Source organism: Varanus komodoensis, unplaced genomic scaffold (assembly GCF_004798865.1).
Source record: "Varanus komodoensis strain SLA01 unplaced genomic scaffold, ASM479886v1 scaffold14_1, whole genome shotgun sequence".
NCBI classification, from domain to species: Eukaryota; Metazoa; Chordata; class Lepidosauria; order Squamata; family Varanidae; genus Varanus; species Varanus komodoensis.
This window is the reverse complement of record NW_025335438.1, coordinates 10,281,421-10,301,074: the sequence shown is the minus strand read 5'-3', so window position 1 is coordinate 10,301,074 and position 19,654 is coordinate 10,281,421. Positions and strand designations below refer to the sequence as shown.

Here is a 19,654-nt window from a genome sequence, read left to right as displayed (position 1 = left end):
GGTTTACCTGAATTTCTTTAGTGCACCTCTTCTTTTTCAGAATCCTGTTTGGACATCCAAACCCACTAAGGCATACCCACTTCTTTCAAGATCATCCACAGCTTCTCATGTTCCACGCCTTTAAAAGTTTTGCTGTAGTCTATGAGTATAAAGCATAGACTGTTCTTTTTCTGACATTCTTTGGTGCACTCCAGTAACCAAAAACTATTTACAATTTCTTGCTTTCTTTTCAGAATCCAGATTGGATGTCCAGCATTTCTCACTTCATATAGGGTAGCGTTTTTTGTTGCAACACTTTGAGCATTACTTTGCTGTGTGGGAGATTAATACAATGGCCCTGTGGTTGCTGCACTCTTTTGCATCTCCCTTCTTGGGGACTGGAATATATATTGAACGTTTCCAGTCTGTGGGCCATTGTTTTGTTTTCCATATTTGTTGATATATTTTAATTATTATTTGAACTGATTCATTTTCTGCAACTTGGAATATTTCTGTTGGTATCCTACCTACTCCAGGTGCTTTATTCTTTGCAAGTGTTTTCAGAGTGCTTCTAAAGTGTTTCTCTTCACTGTCTAATATTGTAGTCTCTTCTTCATAGAATTCCACTTCTAAGAAGTCTGTCGTCTTTTCTTCTATATAGCTTTTCTGCATTTTTTCCACCTTTTTGTTTTTTCCCTGGCCAGATAGTATGTGCCCTTGTTTGTCTTTTAACATCCATAATCTAGGTTTAAGTTTCCTTTTGATTTCTTGGATCTTCTGGAAGAAGGTATTTTGTTTTCCCTCTTTTGTTACTCTGTTCTATTTCTTTGTACTAATCAAAGTAATAGTCTTTTTTCATTGGAAAGTTTTTTCTGTCACCCATACAGGCTTTTTCTTTGTTACTGCATGGATTGGCATTTGGCATTCTTCCCTAATAATGTCTCTAGTCCCCCCCCCCCCCATTCTTCTGGCTCACAGTCAGTTAAGTTGAGTAATGCAATTCTGTTCTCTATATGAACTTAAAACTTTTCAGGAATGTTACTTATATTTTTTCACCATGTTTCTGTTGGTGATGTTTTTTGCTTGACTCTGATTTTTGAAAGTAAGAGCTAGCCTTGTTTTTGCAGCAAGAATACTCCACCTACTTCCAATTATGTAATTTATTTGATTTCTGCATTTGCCATCTAGAAGTTCAAGTATACAATCATCTGAGCAGTTGCTTGAAATATGTGTTTGCAATGAGCAGGTTGTTGGTTTTACACAATTCTTGCTTCATTCTTACCCTGGGCCATATTTTTCTGCATCATTTGATTCTGTTTTTTTCCCCTACTTTTTCATTCTAGTCACCTAGGATCAGCAGCATGTCTTGTTTTATTATCAATACATACAATTAGCATGTCTTGTATTATCAATTTTCTCTTGAACAACTGCATACAAGTTTTTAATTTCTTCTTCAGCATCTGTTGTTGGAGCATAGAATTGAATGATGGTTATGTTGATAGGTTTCCCACTAATTCAGACTGATATTATCCAGCTGGATTTTGCATTATAGCCTCTTACTGCCTGTGCTATATCTTGCCTTAGTATTAGAAATACTCCATTTCTTCTGAGTTTGTCATTTCCAGATTAAAACACTTTGTGTTTGTCTGATGGGAAATGTTCCATTCCAGTCCATTCTAGTTTGCTCACTGCATATACTGAAATATTCATTATTCCCATTTCTTGCTTTACAATTTCCTGTTTGCTTTGATTCATACTTCTCATGTTCCATGTCCCAATTATGTGTGTTGCACAGCTCTGAATCCTCCTTTTACCTGGTGCACTAGACTTCTTTCGGTTTTGACCAAAAAGCATCATTAGCACCAGAGCTCCTTGTACTTGTCCCTTGCCCTTTCTCAGTAGCTCATAAAGTTCCTTCCAACCTGGAGGTCTCATCTGTTGGCACTATTTCTTGTTTCATTTTGGATTGTTTCATCATAGGGTTTCTGAGGTAAGAAAATTCAGAAGTGAATCACCATGTCCTTCTTCTGTGCAGTAGTAAACAGAGTTAGCTTGAACTTCACTGTCATTGTCTGCAGAAGAGTATCTACCGGTATCCCCTTCAACTACCACTGCTGCCCAGTAGCTGCCCTTCAAGAGTTTTCCACCCTCATCACCATTAATTATCTCCATTTTTCTCTCTGATGTGACTGTTACTCCTGAAGAGGGTGGATGCATCTAAGTTTGGTGTCTCAGCCTTGACCATTCCACCTTAGGTGACCCTGCTAGGAGACCAGCCCAGTGAGACTATCTGGCCTCCTGATGGCATTGCTTTCAGCTTCTTTTACACTCACAAACCCCCTCACCATATTAAGGTGTGCATCCAAGAGGTGTGTGTGTAACTGATACCTTAGATATGCTAGTGCATGCCTGTCCAGAAGCTTCTTCCCTTTGTTGTCTCTCCTCTTAACCCATTCAGCCCCTTTGCTTCCACTGTCATGTGACTTTGGCAAACTGCCCACCTGACCCCCCACCCTCCTCCAACTGTATAGGAGATTAATAACCTTGCTACAACATTGCAAAAGCCTTTTTCAGTGCTTCCAACCCCTTGCAGGAAAAAGGTTTTAGCGGCAGGAGAAAAACATCCCCTCCTGCCAAAGCCATCACGAAACGGGAAAACAAGATACCCCAGTTCAAAGCAGCTGCGTCTGGTTGGCTCCGGAAATTAAGGACAGCGGCTACAACGACCCTATTATTATGCCACCTGACCTCCCAATTAGACCAGTGTAGGGAGGCTCAAATCCAAAACTCAGTTTACAATCATAGGATTTAAATAGGATATATACTCCAAAGCAGATCCCAATGTTTCCAATGAGTTTAGTGTGCAATCCTATACATACAAAGTCTTACAGTTCCCAGTATGCTGAGTTGTAGGGCTTTTCCAGTCTCAATATGCATAGGATTGCGCCCAATCCAATGTATATAGGATCGCAGCCTAAGCAGCTCATGTTTGGCCAGCCACAATCTCTCAGCCTAACCTAATTTACAGAGAGGCTGCACAGGGAGAGGCGGGACAACGATGCGTAACGACTTGCATTCCTTGGAAGCGGGGATATCAGTGGAAATTAATAAAATAATCTCTATGTTTTCTCACTCCCCACTCAACCTCAACTCCCCATTGAGGGCAATGCTATACCGACTTAAAGACCGGACTGGGGTTTACGCAGATTCAAGCAAGCTTTCCGTTTGCCAATCGAACACGCAAGAAGCAATATTCAAAAAAAAAAATTGGCACAGAGAGAGAAATAATTAGTTTGCCCATAATACAAGAAAACATCGGAGCTAAAGAGATTTAGATCTTAAAGGAGTCTCGCTATTAGCAGCATTCTACCCCTATCTATCTCTATAATCTCAAGGATCGAATCGAAACCGGAATAGAAGAATACGTGGAGTACTATTGCTCTTCCTTATCTCTATGGAAGAAATAGGACGAGTGAGAAGTACAACACAGAAGAAAGCAAATCATTGCCCAATCGCGTGGGGGGAGGCGTGGCCAAACTGGGAGCGGTGAAGTCATAGGCGCTGGGGAAAAGAGGCGTAGCTTCCTGGGCTGGCGCGCGACCGTTCAAAATGGAAACCGAGGGAGGGGGAACGGCTTTCAGGCCGGTTTCTCCCCGCCAGCTCGGTACGGGACCAGCTGATTCGTCCGGGTGTGGCCCGACCGACGATAGCTCGCCGGTTCCTTTCGTGGAAGTGGAGGCGGTAGCTACTGAATGGATCCTGGATTTCGCCTGCCGCTGCCTGTGCCACCATTTTTGCGAGGGCAACCGGCGAGCTTTCGAGAGGAGCCGGGACTTGGCGCTGGGTGAGAAAGCCTCGCTACTCGCGATGCCTGGCGGGAGCTGGGGTGGGGGCGAGGTCGGTGGTTGCCGGATCCAGCTCTTTTTCGATGGGGATGGCCCTTTATTAATTGTTACAGTTGTTTGCCGTCTTAAAAAAACATACAGACAGACTCGGGAACCCAAGGCGGTTTACGTGGTCCTCCCCTTTTCCGTGTTATCCTCCGCTCAGCCTTATAAGGTAAATCAGGTTGCCAGTCAGTGACTGGCTCCAGTCATCCTGTGAGTTTCAAGGCTTGAAGTGCCTGATCCTGCCTAATCTTGGAAGCTAAGCAAGGTTCGGCCTGGTTGAAATCAAGGTAAGCAACATCAATGCTGTGAACCGCCCAGTTTCGATTACAGGCTGTTTAGAAATGCAATGTAATAATAATGGCCAAGTGGGACTAGAACTTGGTTCTTCCAAGTCCCGTTCCTTACTAGGACAGCCCCCTGGCTGTCACCTGTTTTTCTCTGCCCTAACTACCACAGGCATGCGAGAAGCACAGGAGCCTTGTCTGCACAGTTCTGTAATGGTCTGTATTGCAAGGCTTTCCCCAGAAGCCACTGTAAAGGCTGAGTAGAGAAAATAAAAATGTAGAAACTATAAGTTTATCAGAGACAAAGTCTGCATGACTGCACACCCCTTTCTTTTCCGTCATTCTTCTTTGTAGTGTCCTTGTGTCCTTTTAACAGCTGGAGAGTGAAAAGTTCAACAGGTACAACTTATTGTTCCATGGAGATTCAGTAGTGGTGGTGCTGGTGCCTGCCTTACAGTTTTTTGTTTATTTGAAAAATGTATGTGCTATACTTCAGTAGAAAAGATTTGCAGAGATAAAGGCTAAAGCAATAAAAAGCCAGTGTGGAGTAGTGGTGAAGAGAGCAGACTGGGACTCAGGCAATCTGGTTTCTAAGCCCCACTCAGCCAAGGTGTTCATTGGGTGAGTTTGGGTCAATCACTCTCAGCCCAACCTGCCTCAGCCTTCACAGGGTTGTTGCTGTAAGTGCAAGATAGAAAGGAGGAAGATAATTATGTAGAACAGTGGCTTTCAACCTTTCCACAGCTGGGGACCAGCGAAAACAGGAAAACCACCTTGCGGACCACTGAGGCAGAAACAAAAATCACCATACACATAATACACTATTCTGTGTATTATTTTCCAATCACAGTGCCAAAAAAATAAATTCTCCAGAACAACCAGAGCAACAAAAAATGCCAACAAAATACCAAAATACCAAAATCAGTGTGGCATGGTTCCCAGCCAGCTCCCACATCTGTGAATGGGATGGAAACTGAGGAGGAGGTGGTAGAGCACCGCCAGCCCCCATGCCAGTCAGCAGTGAATAGGATGTGTGGGGGGGGGGGGGCATGGACGAGCAGGAAGTCACCTGCAGACTGGTGCTGGTCCATGGAATGGTGGTTGAAAACCACTGATGTAGGCCACCTTGAGTTTCTTGAAAGGAAAAAGGTGGTATTTAAAATAAGTTTAATACTGCAGCAGAAGGTTGAGGTTCAATACTCCTGTCAGTTTTATTTTTTTTGTTTCAAAATTTGAAAGTCCAGTAGCCCAGCCAAAAGAAAGAGGCAACCTTTTCTTATTTTCTCAACAATTTGAGTTGTGTAAGCTTTTCCAGTGAGGAAACAAGGCTGTACGAATTGCACTATATTGTTAATCAGGAGTATTGAATCTCAGGTGGGTGGGTTGGAGCCACCCCCCACATGGAGACACACTCTGGCCCTCTGAACTTCATCAAATTTCCATGTTTCCTTCTGGCCTCATACTTTCTTACCCAATCAGCAATGTTATGGTTTACAGGCCTTTGTAGTTTCCTCTTCAGGAGGAAGCTTGCAGGTTTAGACAGAAAAAGTTCCCAGCATACTGCTGAGGAATGCTGGGAGCTATGGGGCTTTTGTCTGTCTAAACCTGAATAGGATTGTGTCATAAAATATTGAAATGTGTCTCCTAAAGCTTAGTTACTGGCAGTTAAGAACATTATTATTACTACAGTACATTTATAGCCTATCCCTTTTCCTCCACTGAGGATTCAAAGGTGTATTGTATAGTTCTCCATTCCAAATTTATCTTCACAGCAATAGCCCTGTGATGTAGATTAGGCTGCTAGCGATTAGCCTGAAGTTACCCAGTGTGCTTCAGATCCCCAGTCCAATACTCAAACCACAATGCCATTAAGTTAAAATATCCTACTATTTTGTCCCTGCACCTTTTTGCCTTTGGACCCATCCACCCTTGGAATGCAGCTCTGGAATCTAAATTTGGCTCTTGGGCTGATAGAAGGCAAGCACCCCTATTCTAAATATGGTCACTAATATATCAACAACTAGGCAAAAATAGTTAAACTAATGAATGGTTGAACTTCTTCAGCCTGGAAGAGCTAACTGGCTTAGAGAATGAGTTTTAGGTTCCAATGAATTTCTTGTAGCTGAAGCCATTACTGTTTTACAGTTCATTCCTGTCTGTTGAGCTTGAGGTGCTATTCAGGAATTATCCCATTTTATTTTCATAAGAGTATGAAAGGTTGGGCTGGTGGATAGACCTGTCTAAAGTGAGCCAGGAAGCACTGAGCTAAGGGAAGACCTGAAGCAGAATATTCTTGGCCAAAGTCCAACCCATTATGCCACACTGTTTCTATTCTATCTTCTCTGCTTTAAAATTGGGATACTATAGGGGGATGTTTTGTGTTAACAATTCTTAACCCTATAGTTGCTTTTGGTCTATTCTGTTATCACTACTTCTTGGTGGTCAAAACAATTCCTTTAGATAATGCTGTGCAGCCTAAGCATCTCATGTTTTGTTTCTTAGGATGTTTCTACTACATTGTAAGGGGTGCCTCCTGTCCATTTTGTCATTATTCAGGTCAATATAGAGCTCTAAATTTATGACACAGGATTGGTGAGCAGTTATATTATGTCTGCTACTGTGCATTGCATTCATGGTTTCTGGAACAAAGAAAGAATGAGATGACATTTAAAATAACTCATTCTGACTATTGCAATGGGGAAAGTTGGGTATTCCTATGCTCTGTGTTCATCCTGGAATTCAACTGTGCTCTTGAGGTTAACCTGAAAAAAACTCCTTAACTCTGGCTCCCTCTGTAGTCTAGAATAACTATTAAATAAACTGTGGCTTAAAGGGGAATACCTATAACTCTGATTTTTTTGGCAGCTCAACTAGTTATCTTCATTTTTAGTAAATGTGTACCAATGCAAGTTACTAAAGTTACATTTCTCCAGAATGCTCTGGCTCAAAATACATTTCTTTGGAAATGAGTTCCTTTTAGTTCAACATAAAGTAGCTGTTCTTAAAGTTACAAGCAAAATTGCTGATACTGATATCCACAGAGTGGCACTGCAGGAACAAAATTTACTCATGTCTGCTTTTTTCCAGCCATTATTAAGGGGTCACAGGGAGTAGAACCTCATCTAGTGAAAACAGTATGCCTTTGTCAGCTGTTGGCATGTGTTGCAGAAGGAAAATCGCTTGGTAAAACATTCTGTTCATTTTTTTCAACTTCCATTGTAATGCCTGCATTGTATATGGATTAATCAGGTTGCTGTTATTTAATGTGATATCAAAGCACCTAGTGTTTCATTGCATGGTGTAACAAAGCAACAAAAAGTTCCTCCCTGTCCGGATAGGCTTATAGTCTAAACTTTGGAAGAAGTTTAGATAATGGGGGACAAATATGAAAGGCTTACAAACATTCTCTCATCTTAATAATTATTTGTACACTATGCACAGGGAAGGTACAAAGCAATGAAAGATCTTAGCTGCTATTGGCCATGCTCTATGGATTTTATAAAGTACCTCTCTCCCACTGTTGTAGAATCTGTCTATGTGCACAAGCATCCTCACATACCTTCCTGGGAGTCAAGTTGCTTCAGTAAGGCCAACAGCTTCATTTTCACAGCAAAAGCAGCCCTTATGTACAGGATGATTGGAGAAGGCAACTTCAAGGCAATTATCTCTGGTGCTGTTTCTATACAGCTGAAGACTATAAGGCTTCAAGAAACTACCCTGGCTTTTGCATGGAAAAGTTCACTATCTGTAGACCCTTAGCCTTCTTCCTGCAACAGGATGGAGTAACTCTCCATCCTCATTTCTACTGATTAAGGGAGTCCAAAGCAGCAGCAATCACCATGTCAATATTATCACACAGTGGCTACATCACTGTTGTCTCTTAAAGCAGAGGTAGATGACTTGTGACCCTCAGGAAGTCACAAGTTCCCTATCCCTGCCTTAAGGCAAAGAAGCATCACACTGATCAAAACATAGTGACAGTAATTATTCTATCTTTCAGGATAGATATACATGCATTTTCACATCTTCCATCTCCTACTTTTGCATGGTTAATAGAATGAAACCTAAATATAAAAAAGCTGATTATTCAAGTTCTGCCCTCTTCAAAACTGTTGGGCAGGGACCACACAAGTAGATCACTGCCTATGGAGCTTACACATCATACTTTTACTGGGTGCTTACATGCCCTGGTATCCTTGCCACTAGCCTACTTATACACAAGCAGCAAAGTTGCTGTCTGATGGAACTTATTTAATTCCATTTCTTTGCTGCCCCATAACTCAAAGGTTCTCTGGGCAGCTTGCTGTTATGCCAAGACCAAAACATCCAATATGCTCTTCTGGCAACTATTAAAGCACAAGCTCTGTACCCAGGAAAGAGTAATCATTTGGTACTGTCTAATGTATTGGCTCTATGAGAAGAATGGTGAGGATGTTACTAGTAAGTGCAAAGAGAGACTGTTGCCATCCCTGCTCTGGACCTTTCAGCAAGTAGTAGATGAAGAAGCAAGTAACTGTCTAAGTAACTGGTTGCCAAGCTTGTGCTAGGTTTGAAAAGAGTAAATGAGCTTGACACAGTAAGATCAGAGTAGTTAGTACTCTGCCATACAAAGATATGGGCAGTTCATTTTCACAGTGTAGCCCATGTAATTCATATTTTAAGGCTGAGTGTCTTCAGTAACAGTGTTGCTGTCGAGCAGCAATCTTCCATATTTAACATTTTCCTATAAGGAGCCAAGAACCTGCTTGGAAAGGCTACACAAACAGAACTCATATTCTGATCATGGCAGAAAAGCATGTGATTGTCATGGCAAAACATGCATTCTGTATCATATTATTTTCTTATGGCAGGAATTGTGTGCAAGTTATCTGTAAATGTATATATGATTTACAAAATTGAAGGGGGTCTGTATTTGAGTTGGTCTGTATTTGAGTTCAGAAAATAATGTCGTTGATGTTTATAGCCTCCATCTGACAAGCTTTCTCTGATCAAAAACAGAATAGATGCCAACCCAGTTGGTAACTTGTATGTATATGTGTGTGTATATGGATGCTTGAGTATAAAATGTTATACTGTTATTGTTAACCCTTAATTTATTTTCTCTAAAGATTCTCATTATTTTGAGGGTGACCAAAGAACTTCACCACTGGAAAATGCTCTGTTGGTTTGGACTTCATTTCTAAAATCACAAAGCAAACAAGATAAGCTGCATGAAGACATCAAGAAGTTAATTCAGATTCAGGTATGTTTGTTCATCAACATGGCTATTTGAATGTGCCATCAGTTTCTGCAGAGATAATCACTGGCAAATCAAAGCAATAATTCCTTGCAGTAGAAAAGAACATTAACAAAAATTGGTCTTGCCATTAAACTGCACAGATAGATTTGCTTCTGTATTTATTACAAAAAATGATTTTTCTGAAGTAGCATAATCTATCAGAGCTTATTGACTGAAAGACATTATTTGGAATTCTTTTTTTGTAGGCTGTAGCTGTATACATGGAGAAAGGATGTTTTAATGATGTTACAGATGTCCTAGAAAGAGTGTTTGCAGATTCACTATCAAATGAGGTAATACTGAATTTTGTTCAGTATTTGTGGGTTTAGTACAAGACTTAAACCACCTTCACAGATCAAACTGAATCAAGCAACCAAATGAACAGTATGTGGATTTACCAAGCTGGTTATTTAGCTGTCTAGGATTTGCACCTCTATCTTTGAGACTTGCATTTAGGAGATACTGAAAGTGCTAGTGCTAATGTTCTGGTAACTGCTAATATACCCTTGTTGATTTTTACTCTATCCAGACACTGAAGGCTTATCCAGGCAATAATAATCACCAGGGCTTTCTCCTTAATATAGTTAGGATTAAATTAGACCAAGTCTTTATAACATAAAACCTGTGGTCTGATTTCATGTCTCCTTGTGTATTGTATCCCTCTGGATGCCATGTACTCCATGGTATACAGCCTTATCAAAAGTGGGAGGCTCTTTTAAGAGTCATTTGAGGGGACTGCATCTCATTTTCCAGTCTCTTCTAGCCACCCATCAATGCTGTATAGCTACCTGGTTCCAAGAAGCCTTTACTGGTATGAATTCCTGGAATAGTGAAAGTCTTATGTGCTTTACTGGGTTTTGTACCTTTGGGAGGAAATGAAAGAGAAGGTTCAGAAACAGCAAAAGAATGAAGGGGGCTGCTGACAAGGGATTGAGAAGATAACGATGGAGTGGAAAAAAGGAGAAGAATGGAATATATGGAGGTGATCACTTGGCAGGGATTGCAGAGAGAAAAGGAACAATAGGCTATCTTAAAGAGAACACTGAGTTAAAACTAAATTATTACAGTGACAAGGTCCTTAGGAGTGAGTTGAACTATAGACTGTTATGCTATTTTAAGTGGTATTAGTGTTACTGGGATTTGTGTTCTGCCCAACTGGCAAATGCCTGTATTAAGAGGTTTCTAAAAATGACATTGGTAGGATGCAAAGAATAAACTATAACACTGACTGGATATTTTGAATTTTCTGGGTTTAGGCTTTGCAAATGAAGCTGACTACAATAATAAAGCAAAAAGATCCATATCATCCATTCCTCCAATATTTCAGTTTCAATCTCTTGACTAAGAAGATCAAAACTTTCATTGGGATTTTCTTGAATGAGGAATATAATAATTTGCTAATGAAGGTATGTTGAAGCCAAGGAAAAATAACCTCTACATGAATATTTGATTTGTACAAGATCGAGCAAATGTATAAAATTGATCTATTAATTTGAAGGCAAAGCAAAATACTCACAGCCTAACTAGAAAAGTTCCAATTAGTGTATAGTTGTCATTTAAGTTGTTTGAAGTTTATTTCTAAGACCAATGTGTCTCTGTTACGCTGTTGCTAATTTAGGATTAAATTACTTGAAGGACCGCCTGAAGCTGCATGATCTTGCATGGACCTTAAGATCAGCCACAAAGGCCCTCCTTGCAGTCTTGAAAATATGCAGGTTGTCAAGGGAAACCAAACCCATAAGTAATCTTTACTCATAGAAGGAGGTGGCCAGTAGAACATTCCCCCTTTTTGTTTAAATCATTTTTATCCCATCTAAATCTGAGATCTCTAGATGGCTCTAGCAAACCATAACAGCACATTAAAACATAAAAATATACAGTAAAACAATTATGTATTGTATGATAAAAGCTATTCAGCCATTAAATACGGAGTCAATTGAAAGGTTTTGACCTGGTGCTGAAATGGGGATCAGGTTCCATACGCCTTTTAGCAAGAATCTCTAGTTTTTTGTGGAGAACACTATAAAAGCTAGGGCTTCCTTTAAAACTAATTTTTAAGAGAGCTAATCAGTTTTTTTTGTTTTGTTTTGGTTTTTTTGGACAGGGGAATATACATATCCCTGTAATAAAACCCTGGGTAGTCCTGTTAAAACATCTGTTTTAAAGGGAAGTCTGAGTTTTGATATATAGCTGTCAAAAGACAACACTCTTGTACGTGGGCTGGCTTGCACTTTTCTGTTTTCTGACCTAGACACTCAGGTCTACAGCAAAGGGGATGATTTCCAAAAAGAGGAAGAAAGGATTCATGATTATGGATGGGAAAGGAGACAAGGCCACTTTCAAGACTAGGGGACTGAAGGAGAAAAGGCCCATGGGAGCCATGGCAAGCCCAATCATTTGTCAGGCACAGTGGGTTGTTCAGTGAACAACCAACTCACTGTCACAGGACATGTGACCCCATCCATTATTTAATGGTTTCATCTGCATTGTTAGTCTCAGGAATGGTTTTATGCTAGAGTTTCTAGTTTTAAATTGTAGATACTGGTTTTACAATCTATGCCAATTTTGCTTTTGGAAGACTTGTCTTGATAATGCTCTTTAAATAAAATAAATCTTGCTGTTTTGCAGGAAGCTACAAAAAAGGCAGAACTTAAAAGTTTAGGAAAAATCCCATTACATGTGCAAAATCACAGTAACACTGCAACAAATAAAGAAAATCACCTGGAAATCACACAGAGGTTGGTACCATGTCAATCTAAATAAGCATCCCATTTCAGTTACATTTCATGTTTTAAAATGCACACATGACCACACACACATATACACAGTTCTGCTCAGATTGAGAGGAACTGTTCCTTATCCAGTAATTCAGTAATTCAATAGGTACCTCTCCACATGGCAAATGAGAGATTTGCTGCATGTGTATGTTAGGCATGCCCGTCCTATGTGATTCACGAGGTTACACAGAAAAATAGCTGGCAGTGGCACTACAACAATTTTTGAGACCCTGTCCCAGGATGGGGTTGTAGTTTACAAGAGCGCACCCTACAGCCTATGAATACTGAAGAGCCTTCAGTTGGGCCCAGTGGAATAGCTGAATATTTGGAAGTGCTTTTAAACAATAAGGAGCTGTAAAATCCCAATCCCTGTCTGCCTAGAGCACAAATTAAGTAATTAGTAGTAAACCAATTTATTTTCTACCTCAAGGCTCACTAGCCAGTTATTTATTTGTTCGTTTGTTTGCTTTATATTGTGATTTATATCCTGCCTTTTTCCTACAAAGGTATCAAGGCAGCTTACATCATCTCTCCTCCTCCATCTCATCCCCACAACAACAACCCTGTGAGGTAGGTTGGGCTGAGAGTCTGTGACTGGCCCAGTTGGCTCCATGGCTGAGCAGGGACTAGAACCCAGATCGTCTGAGTCCCAGTCCCATGCTCTTAACCACTACACCACACTGGCTCTAAAGTTATGCCATACCTTTATCCTTAATTCCCAACCCCATATTTTCAACACTAAACTTAATCTTCTGAATGAGATTTCTCATTTTGTGATAGTCTTTTGGCTATGGGTGGTATAAAAATAAAATAAATATGATTTGTTATTGGCATGGAATAGGAAACAGGATTTTTACCTTCATTAGGTATCATAATCACTTTGTGGAAATATGAATGTCCCCCTGTATTATAATGTGTTGAATTCAGTTCAAATACCATCTTAGGGAAGTTAGCATAAGCGAAGAATGTTCTATGGTGAATGCACTAAATGCAGGCTTAACCAAATTTGATGAAATACCATAATTTATATCAAACAAAATATTTGTTGGACATGCATTTTATCACTGCCTAGCCTTAGTCAATACATGTTCTTGGTCTGCGTTAGTGGGCTGTGGCCAACATTATTTTGATACCTACCAGTAGTCAGAGTTCTCTGGACAGTTTACAATTATTAAAACCATAAAATACAAGATGGTAAAATACAATATAATTATTTAAAAATTTACTACAGTAGTATAAAATTAACCAAATAGAACCTAACCACAGTACAAAAATTCAAAATAAAATACCAGATTGCAAACAGAAACTGAAAAACTAAATTTGTTGGGAATATAAAAGGTCTTCACCCAGCGATCAGCAGAACACAGTGCAGGTGCCCAGTGAGCCTTTCTGGAAAGCTCATTCCACAGTCAGGTTGCTAGAACAGAAAAGGCTTTCTTGTTGGCCACACATATAATTTCCTTAGGTGGGAGCTCTAGGAAAAGGACCAGTGTTGTTGATCTCAAAATCCAGGCAGGTTTATCCAGAAGGAGACATTATTTCAAGTAACCTGGTCCCAAGCGGTTTGGGGTTTAAAATGTTAATTCCAGTACTTTAGATTAGGTTCAGAAATGGAATGGCAGTACCAGCATAATATACTCGGGTCCTATTTTGGAACAGTTGAAATTTCCAGCCCATTTTCAAAGGAAGCCTAACATAGAATGTATTGCAGTAAACCAAATGAGATGTTATCAGGACATAGATAACTAGCTAGGCTATTTCTGTCCAGATAAGCCTAAGCTGATAAAAGATGTTCCTTGCCAAGGCCACCTGTGTTTCCAGTGACAATGTTGAATCTAAGAGCATAGTCAAACTACAAACCTGATCCTTTAGGGGGAGTCCAGCCCCCTGCAGCACAGTCTGGACATCACTTTAGCTGGGCAGATAAACCACCTCTGTCTTGTCTGGATTGAGTCTCAGTGTATTGACCCTAACCCAGTCCATTAACTTACCCAGGTACTGGACCAGAATGTCCACCACTTCAGCTGGGTTTGAAGGTCACCTGCATATTGGTGATAACTCAGTCTGTATCTCTGGATAACCACCTCCAGCAGTTTCATATAGAAATAAAACAGCATGACATAACTGTCAAAAGACAGAGCAATAAGCTCAAAGCAGCACCTCTGGGATTCTTTTATTCAAGTAGGAGCAGAAACACTGCAGTGTAGTCCCTCCAATTCCCAGTCCAAATAGCCTAACCAGAAGGAGACCATGGTCAATTCAAAAGCCATTGAAAGGCCCAAGAGAAAAAAACAAGGCTGTATTCCTCTACCTCTCTCCTGACAACGACGATGCCTCAGGGGACCCAGGGCAGTTTCCATTCCAAAACCAAGCCTGAAGCCCAGTTGAAATGGATCTAGATGAACTGTTTCATTCAGAACTGCCTGCAGTTGACCAGTAACTACCCAATCAAGCTCCTTGCTGAGGAAGGGGATATTAGAAATGGCCTTACAGTGGCTAACATCTTCTGAGTCTGAGTTAGGGCTTCTGGCCTGCATTATTCTCTCAAGGGAGAAATTGATCTCTTGGAACCAGCTGGACACTCTCTCCCTGTTAGACGGGATAACTAAATGACACAAGTGTCATAGCTGCAGAACAAAGCAATGTAACCTCCACAAGAGAAGCAATTAGTAGCAAGGTACAGTGGAATTGGCCATTAGGGAAAGCAGACTAGAATAAATATCATCATTTGAAATACCTGTATCTTTAATTCCCTTACAGATTACATATGCAGGCTTGTTCCTTTATTGAGCGGTCATTTTTGACAGAACAGATTTTCCCAAGATCAAAAAATAGAAAAGAAACTGTACTTCAAAGTAAGTGTTCACTCCAGCTAGTGTTAATGAGCTTACTTTTGATTCTGATATGCTTGAACACATGAAACTTCTTAAATATTGTGTGTGCATAACTGGATTGCAGCCTTAGAATATACTTAAAATTGTACATAGATTTCAAGTGCATATCATTTTTAGATAGTATACTAATATAACTAAGTCAGTTAGTATTCTTGCCACTCTTATTTCTTATCAGAATGCAAGTTTGTATCATTCTATAGAAGCAATGCAAATGTACAAAGAATTACAATTGTGGAAGTAACAGCTATTAAAACAATGAAAATACCTGCTTTTTGTTCCAGGTAAAGTAGACAGAGGAGCTGGCAAAAAAAAAAAAAAAAATCTTTCTTTTCTGAGCCATATGGATAGAAGTAAAAACAGAAGATAAGGCCCAATTGTTCATTGTACAGCAGTTATGATGACTATATGTGGATTTAACTTGGGAAAAATTTCCATCTGTATCTTAAATCTGAGAAGGACACCTCTTTAAGGTGTCCCTTAAAGGCATTCTATGAAGAAGTTTAAACTGCGCTATTCACATGCCCAGATGTTGTTGTTTAAATGTTCACCTGTTAATGAAATCTGCTTTAGCTTGGTCTACGTTAATCCAGAGTATCAAGCTATTGATCATAGAGTGAATATAAAGGTTCGAAGTACTTTACTGGTTTGTTTGCTCAAACTAGGTAAGAAAACTTTGCAGAATATTGAAAATGATCAACCAAGTGATGAATTTCGGTCTGCTGGCCATAAGAAACAGGTATGAATGTAAAGTTTCCAAAACAATGTTATAATTAAAAAAGCAATGTTAGAAAAAACTGCTAAATAGCCAGCATTGTCTCTAATTATGAAAACTTCCCTGCATGAAGTTTGTTAATAATGTTACCTGCCATGGAGGATGGCTTTCTTTTAGTTTTACATGAATTTACCATACTAGGTTAATTCTGCCAAGGACATAGAAATCTTATACTGAGCCAGAGCCATTGCCCCATCTAGCCTACTATTATCACAGACTGGCTGCGGCTGTCCAAGATTTCAGGCAGGAGTTTTTCTGGCCCCAAACCTGGGACCTTCAGCATGCAAGGCTGGTGTTCAACCACTGTGCTACAACCTGCCCCAGGATTTGCAGGCATGCAGATTGTAACATTGCAAGGCAAAGATATTCTACCTGCCTTTTTCATTCTCAACATGGTCCTCTACTCAGAGCACGCAAAGGAGTTGCCTGGCCTGAAATAGTAGGAAAATAAAGAGGTACTACCACATATGTATTTAGTTAAGTTACAAATATTTATATTTGGCTCAATAACAAAATTATCTGGGTGGTTTATAATAGAATTAAACATATGCAAGTAAATTGAAACATAACTGAAAAGAAGCAGCAGCAGAATAAAACAAAAGCAAAACCAGTGACAGAATAAAAACAGTACAAAACATTTGAGGAGCAGCATTATTAAGACTGGAAGCACCGGGAAAATAACATTTTCATCTTGGACCAATAAGATGGCAACATTGCCACATGAGCCTGTCTGAGGAGGACAATTCTCAGCCAGGGTATAACTAAAAACAGTCCTTTCTTTAGCTGCCTCAGTTCCTTTAGCGCTTGTGCTGAAATTGCTTAGCAAAAGGAAGGCAAGGAGCTTTTGCCCTTACACAGTTCCCTCCTGTGCTGAGAGTCTGGCAATGACATCAAAGCTTGGCAGGAAAGATTCTTGGCTCAAGAGACTTGGGAAGCTGGCAGTCTGTGACTTACATCTGCCTTCTGTCTGAACAAATCCAAGTTATTCCTAAAAGAAGCAGGCACCTGGCCTTTTTATTTATCCACAATCTTTTTTTTAATGAAATCTGAGGACCGAAAACAGCTCAAGTATTCCAAACAAGCCAAATTTGCTCATCTCAGTGGTGATGGCTGTTTATAGAAGGGTCTACATGGAAGAATAGGATGAATATTCAAAACACAGTTGACTTTTAGGACTCTTAATTTTTAAGTGTAGTCATTGTATTTCTTCTATATGCAAAAAATATTCTAGCAGAGGTTCATATTTGTACTCTGCTCCCCATCGAACTACTCTTTTCAGTTAAATTGCATATGTGGGTTTTCTATTCCCATTTTACAATCTGTGGTTGAAAATATAATTCAGAAAGTCATGTAAGAGTTGTCAATTGAATGGCATATCCTACTTAATTGGTTGCAGGTGATACAATAAAAGGAAATTAGGAATTACTGCTTTCAATTGCTATGGTTTAGATTGTTGTGGTTTATAATCTGCAGAAGGCAATTCACTAGGTAATACCAACTGCCCCCTAGAACTAATGATGTTGCACTAGCCCCAACCAGTACTTGGAGTACATAAGTATCATGTGCTAGGGTAATGGGGAAAATAAGCAATTTGTTACTGGATTTTATTATTGCTGCTGCTGCTTCTACTGCTGCAACTACAACATTGCATTTATATCCTAGTACCAAAATATAGCAGCAAATAACAGTTTTTTTCCCACTACCCGGATAAGCTTTTTCCCACTACCCTAGTAAGCTTTAGTCACATTGCACAAGAGTTGGTATATGTTACCATCACATCATGAATACTGCTGCTGGGTCATAGTTAGATACTACACCGTAAGCATATGAATGCTTTTCTACAATTGTAATTTCTAGAGAACCTAAATTTAAATTACAAAATGTAATTTCTAGAGAAGGCCTCCATCAAAATAGTTCCAAAGATTTCTGAGAAAATATGGGATTTCTTGGCCTTGTCAGCAGTGAAAGAAAATTCTTCCATAGAATGCAAATATACAGATGACTTAAGTATTTGTGTCCCAAAAAGTCAAGCTGACAGAAACAAGATTTTTTAGTACTAGTTAGCTGGAGAGCAAAGCATTATTGAAGAGTGTATATATATTTGAATATTACAATCTTTTTTTCTCCACATCCCCCAAAGCGATGGAGTTGGACAGAAGACCAAAAATTGAAAAATGGTGTGCAAAAGTTTGGAATAGGCAAATGGAAAAAAATTCTTGAAAATTATGACTTCAATCAACGGACAAATGTAATGTTGAAAGACCGATGGAGAACTATGGTCAAATTAGGCAAAGTTTAAGCTTATTTTCTCAAATTCTTTACTCATTACTCAACTTTTCCTTATAATGTCTATTCTTAACTCTTACAAGATTATCACTTTTATAAGTATTGCAGAAATAAAGCAAGCATTTTGGTATAATTATGTTTAATCAAAGATTTAAGTATCTTTTCAAAAATAGTCTTGTAGCATCTTAATGTTGTACATGCATCTTAAACTTGATTCTTGAAAATCTGGAGTAGGCATAGTAAGAGGGTTTATATCTGGTTATGTCATACAGCACCAGAATGATTGGTCTTAGATTAACTTTTTATTCCTGTCTCCTGCAAACCAGTGGAAATATTGCTACAAAGCTATTTTAGGGCTGAAAATCCATGCATATTTACTTCCTAATCAAATACTTAAGAGCACCTGTTTAAGCCTCATTCTGTACCTACTTCACTGAAGGCCCTTCATGTTCTCTTATAAGACTAGGTAAGGTTAATTGTTCAGTGGAGGATGTATTATGACAATGGAGTTGTGCTTCTAGGCACAAGAAAGGATTTTATTTATCTTAAATCCTTCTTGCATGCACAAAAGGATGTTTAGTATTGCTAGTATAAACATGTGGGGTTGGATAGTACTATAGGCAAGCCAACATGAGTTACTTGTTGATTGAACAGCCAGCCATAGTGCACCTGACAGATAATCTGGCTCATCACAGCTTTTCTCCCCCTCAGTCCTCCAGCCATTATCCCAGTGTACTTTGCAGCTGAACCTGTCTGGTTTCCTCACTCAAGATTGCTAACTCTTCTTTTGCTGCTGCTTCTCATTTGTGTAGGAGCTTCTGAAAAGCACAATTGTGATTTTTTTAATTTTTGTTCTTGAAAATTTGTACAGTTACATCTTTTAAAAAACACTGTCAGTCTTTCAAAAGAGGTCCATAAATGCATGCTCATGGTTGTCTGCTAGATGTAGTCTTTCTTTCCCTGTCATGGTTACTTAAAGAGGTACATACAAGGTAATAAGTTGCACATTTTTGGTGGGGCAAGTTGCTGAATACAGGAACTATTCCACTGTCCAGAACCTGCCTCTGAACAATATTCAGTTCTAAAAGTTTGGTTGTTTACTGTTAAGGTATTTTGGTCTGATTTAAAGGTTTGCAAGTAGTTAGGACAATTGGCTGTCTTAAATGTAGGTCATTCTAATACAGCCATATGAAGTGAAGCAGGTGATTGTTCTTGGAAAGTCCTGTGTTTATCCTGCTATGTCTTACAACTTCATTGCTGATATTCTAATTGGTTGTAAAATCTGGTTGAAAAGTTTAAAATGGTTCTGTGAATGCCAGCATGGGCATGCATAGCTAGAGAGAGAGCCTGGCATCTGAGGCCTATGTGGCAAGGTGTTGCTAAGTATAAAGTGCTAAACACTTGAATGGTACCATGCAAAACACATTGCAGCACTTCCAAAAGCTGGATAATTGCAAACAATGCAAATATTTGCAGCATAGCAACTGCATCCAT

The 19,654-nt window shown here is 39.4% G+C and overlaps 1 protein-coding gene across 1 annotated transcript; it reads left to right on the top strand.

The window, feature by feature from the left end:
• The first annotated feature begins 3,588 nt into the window (after window positions 1-3,588).
• Window positions 3,589-18,173, top strand: TERF1 (telomeric repeat binding factor 1). Its single transcript, XM_044424334.1, has 9 exons — window positions 3,589-3,823; window positions 7,241-7,336; window positions 9,262-9,395; window positions 9,638-9,724; window positions 10,688-10,837; window positions 12,060-12,169; window positions 14,969-15,063; window positions 15,765-15,838; window positions 18,015-18,173. The coding sequence occupies exons 1-9, from the start codon at window positions 3,589-3,591 to the stop codon at window positions 18,171-18,173; spliced, it is 1,140 nt and encodes a 379-aa protein (XP_044280269.1).
• Window positions 18,174-19,654: the final 1,481 nt, after the last annotated feature.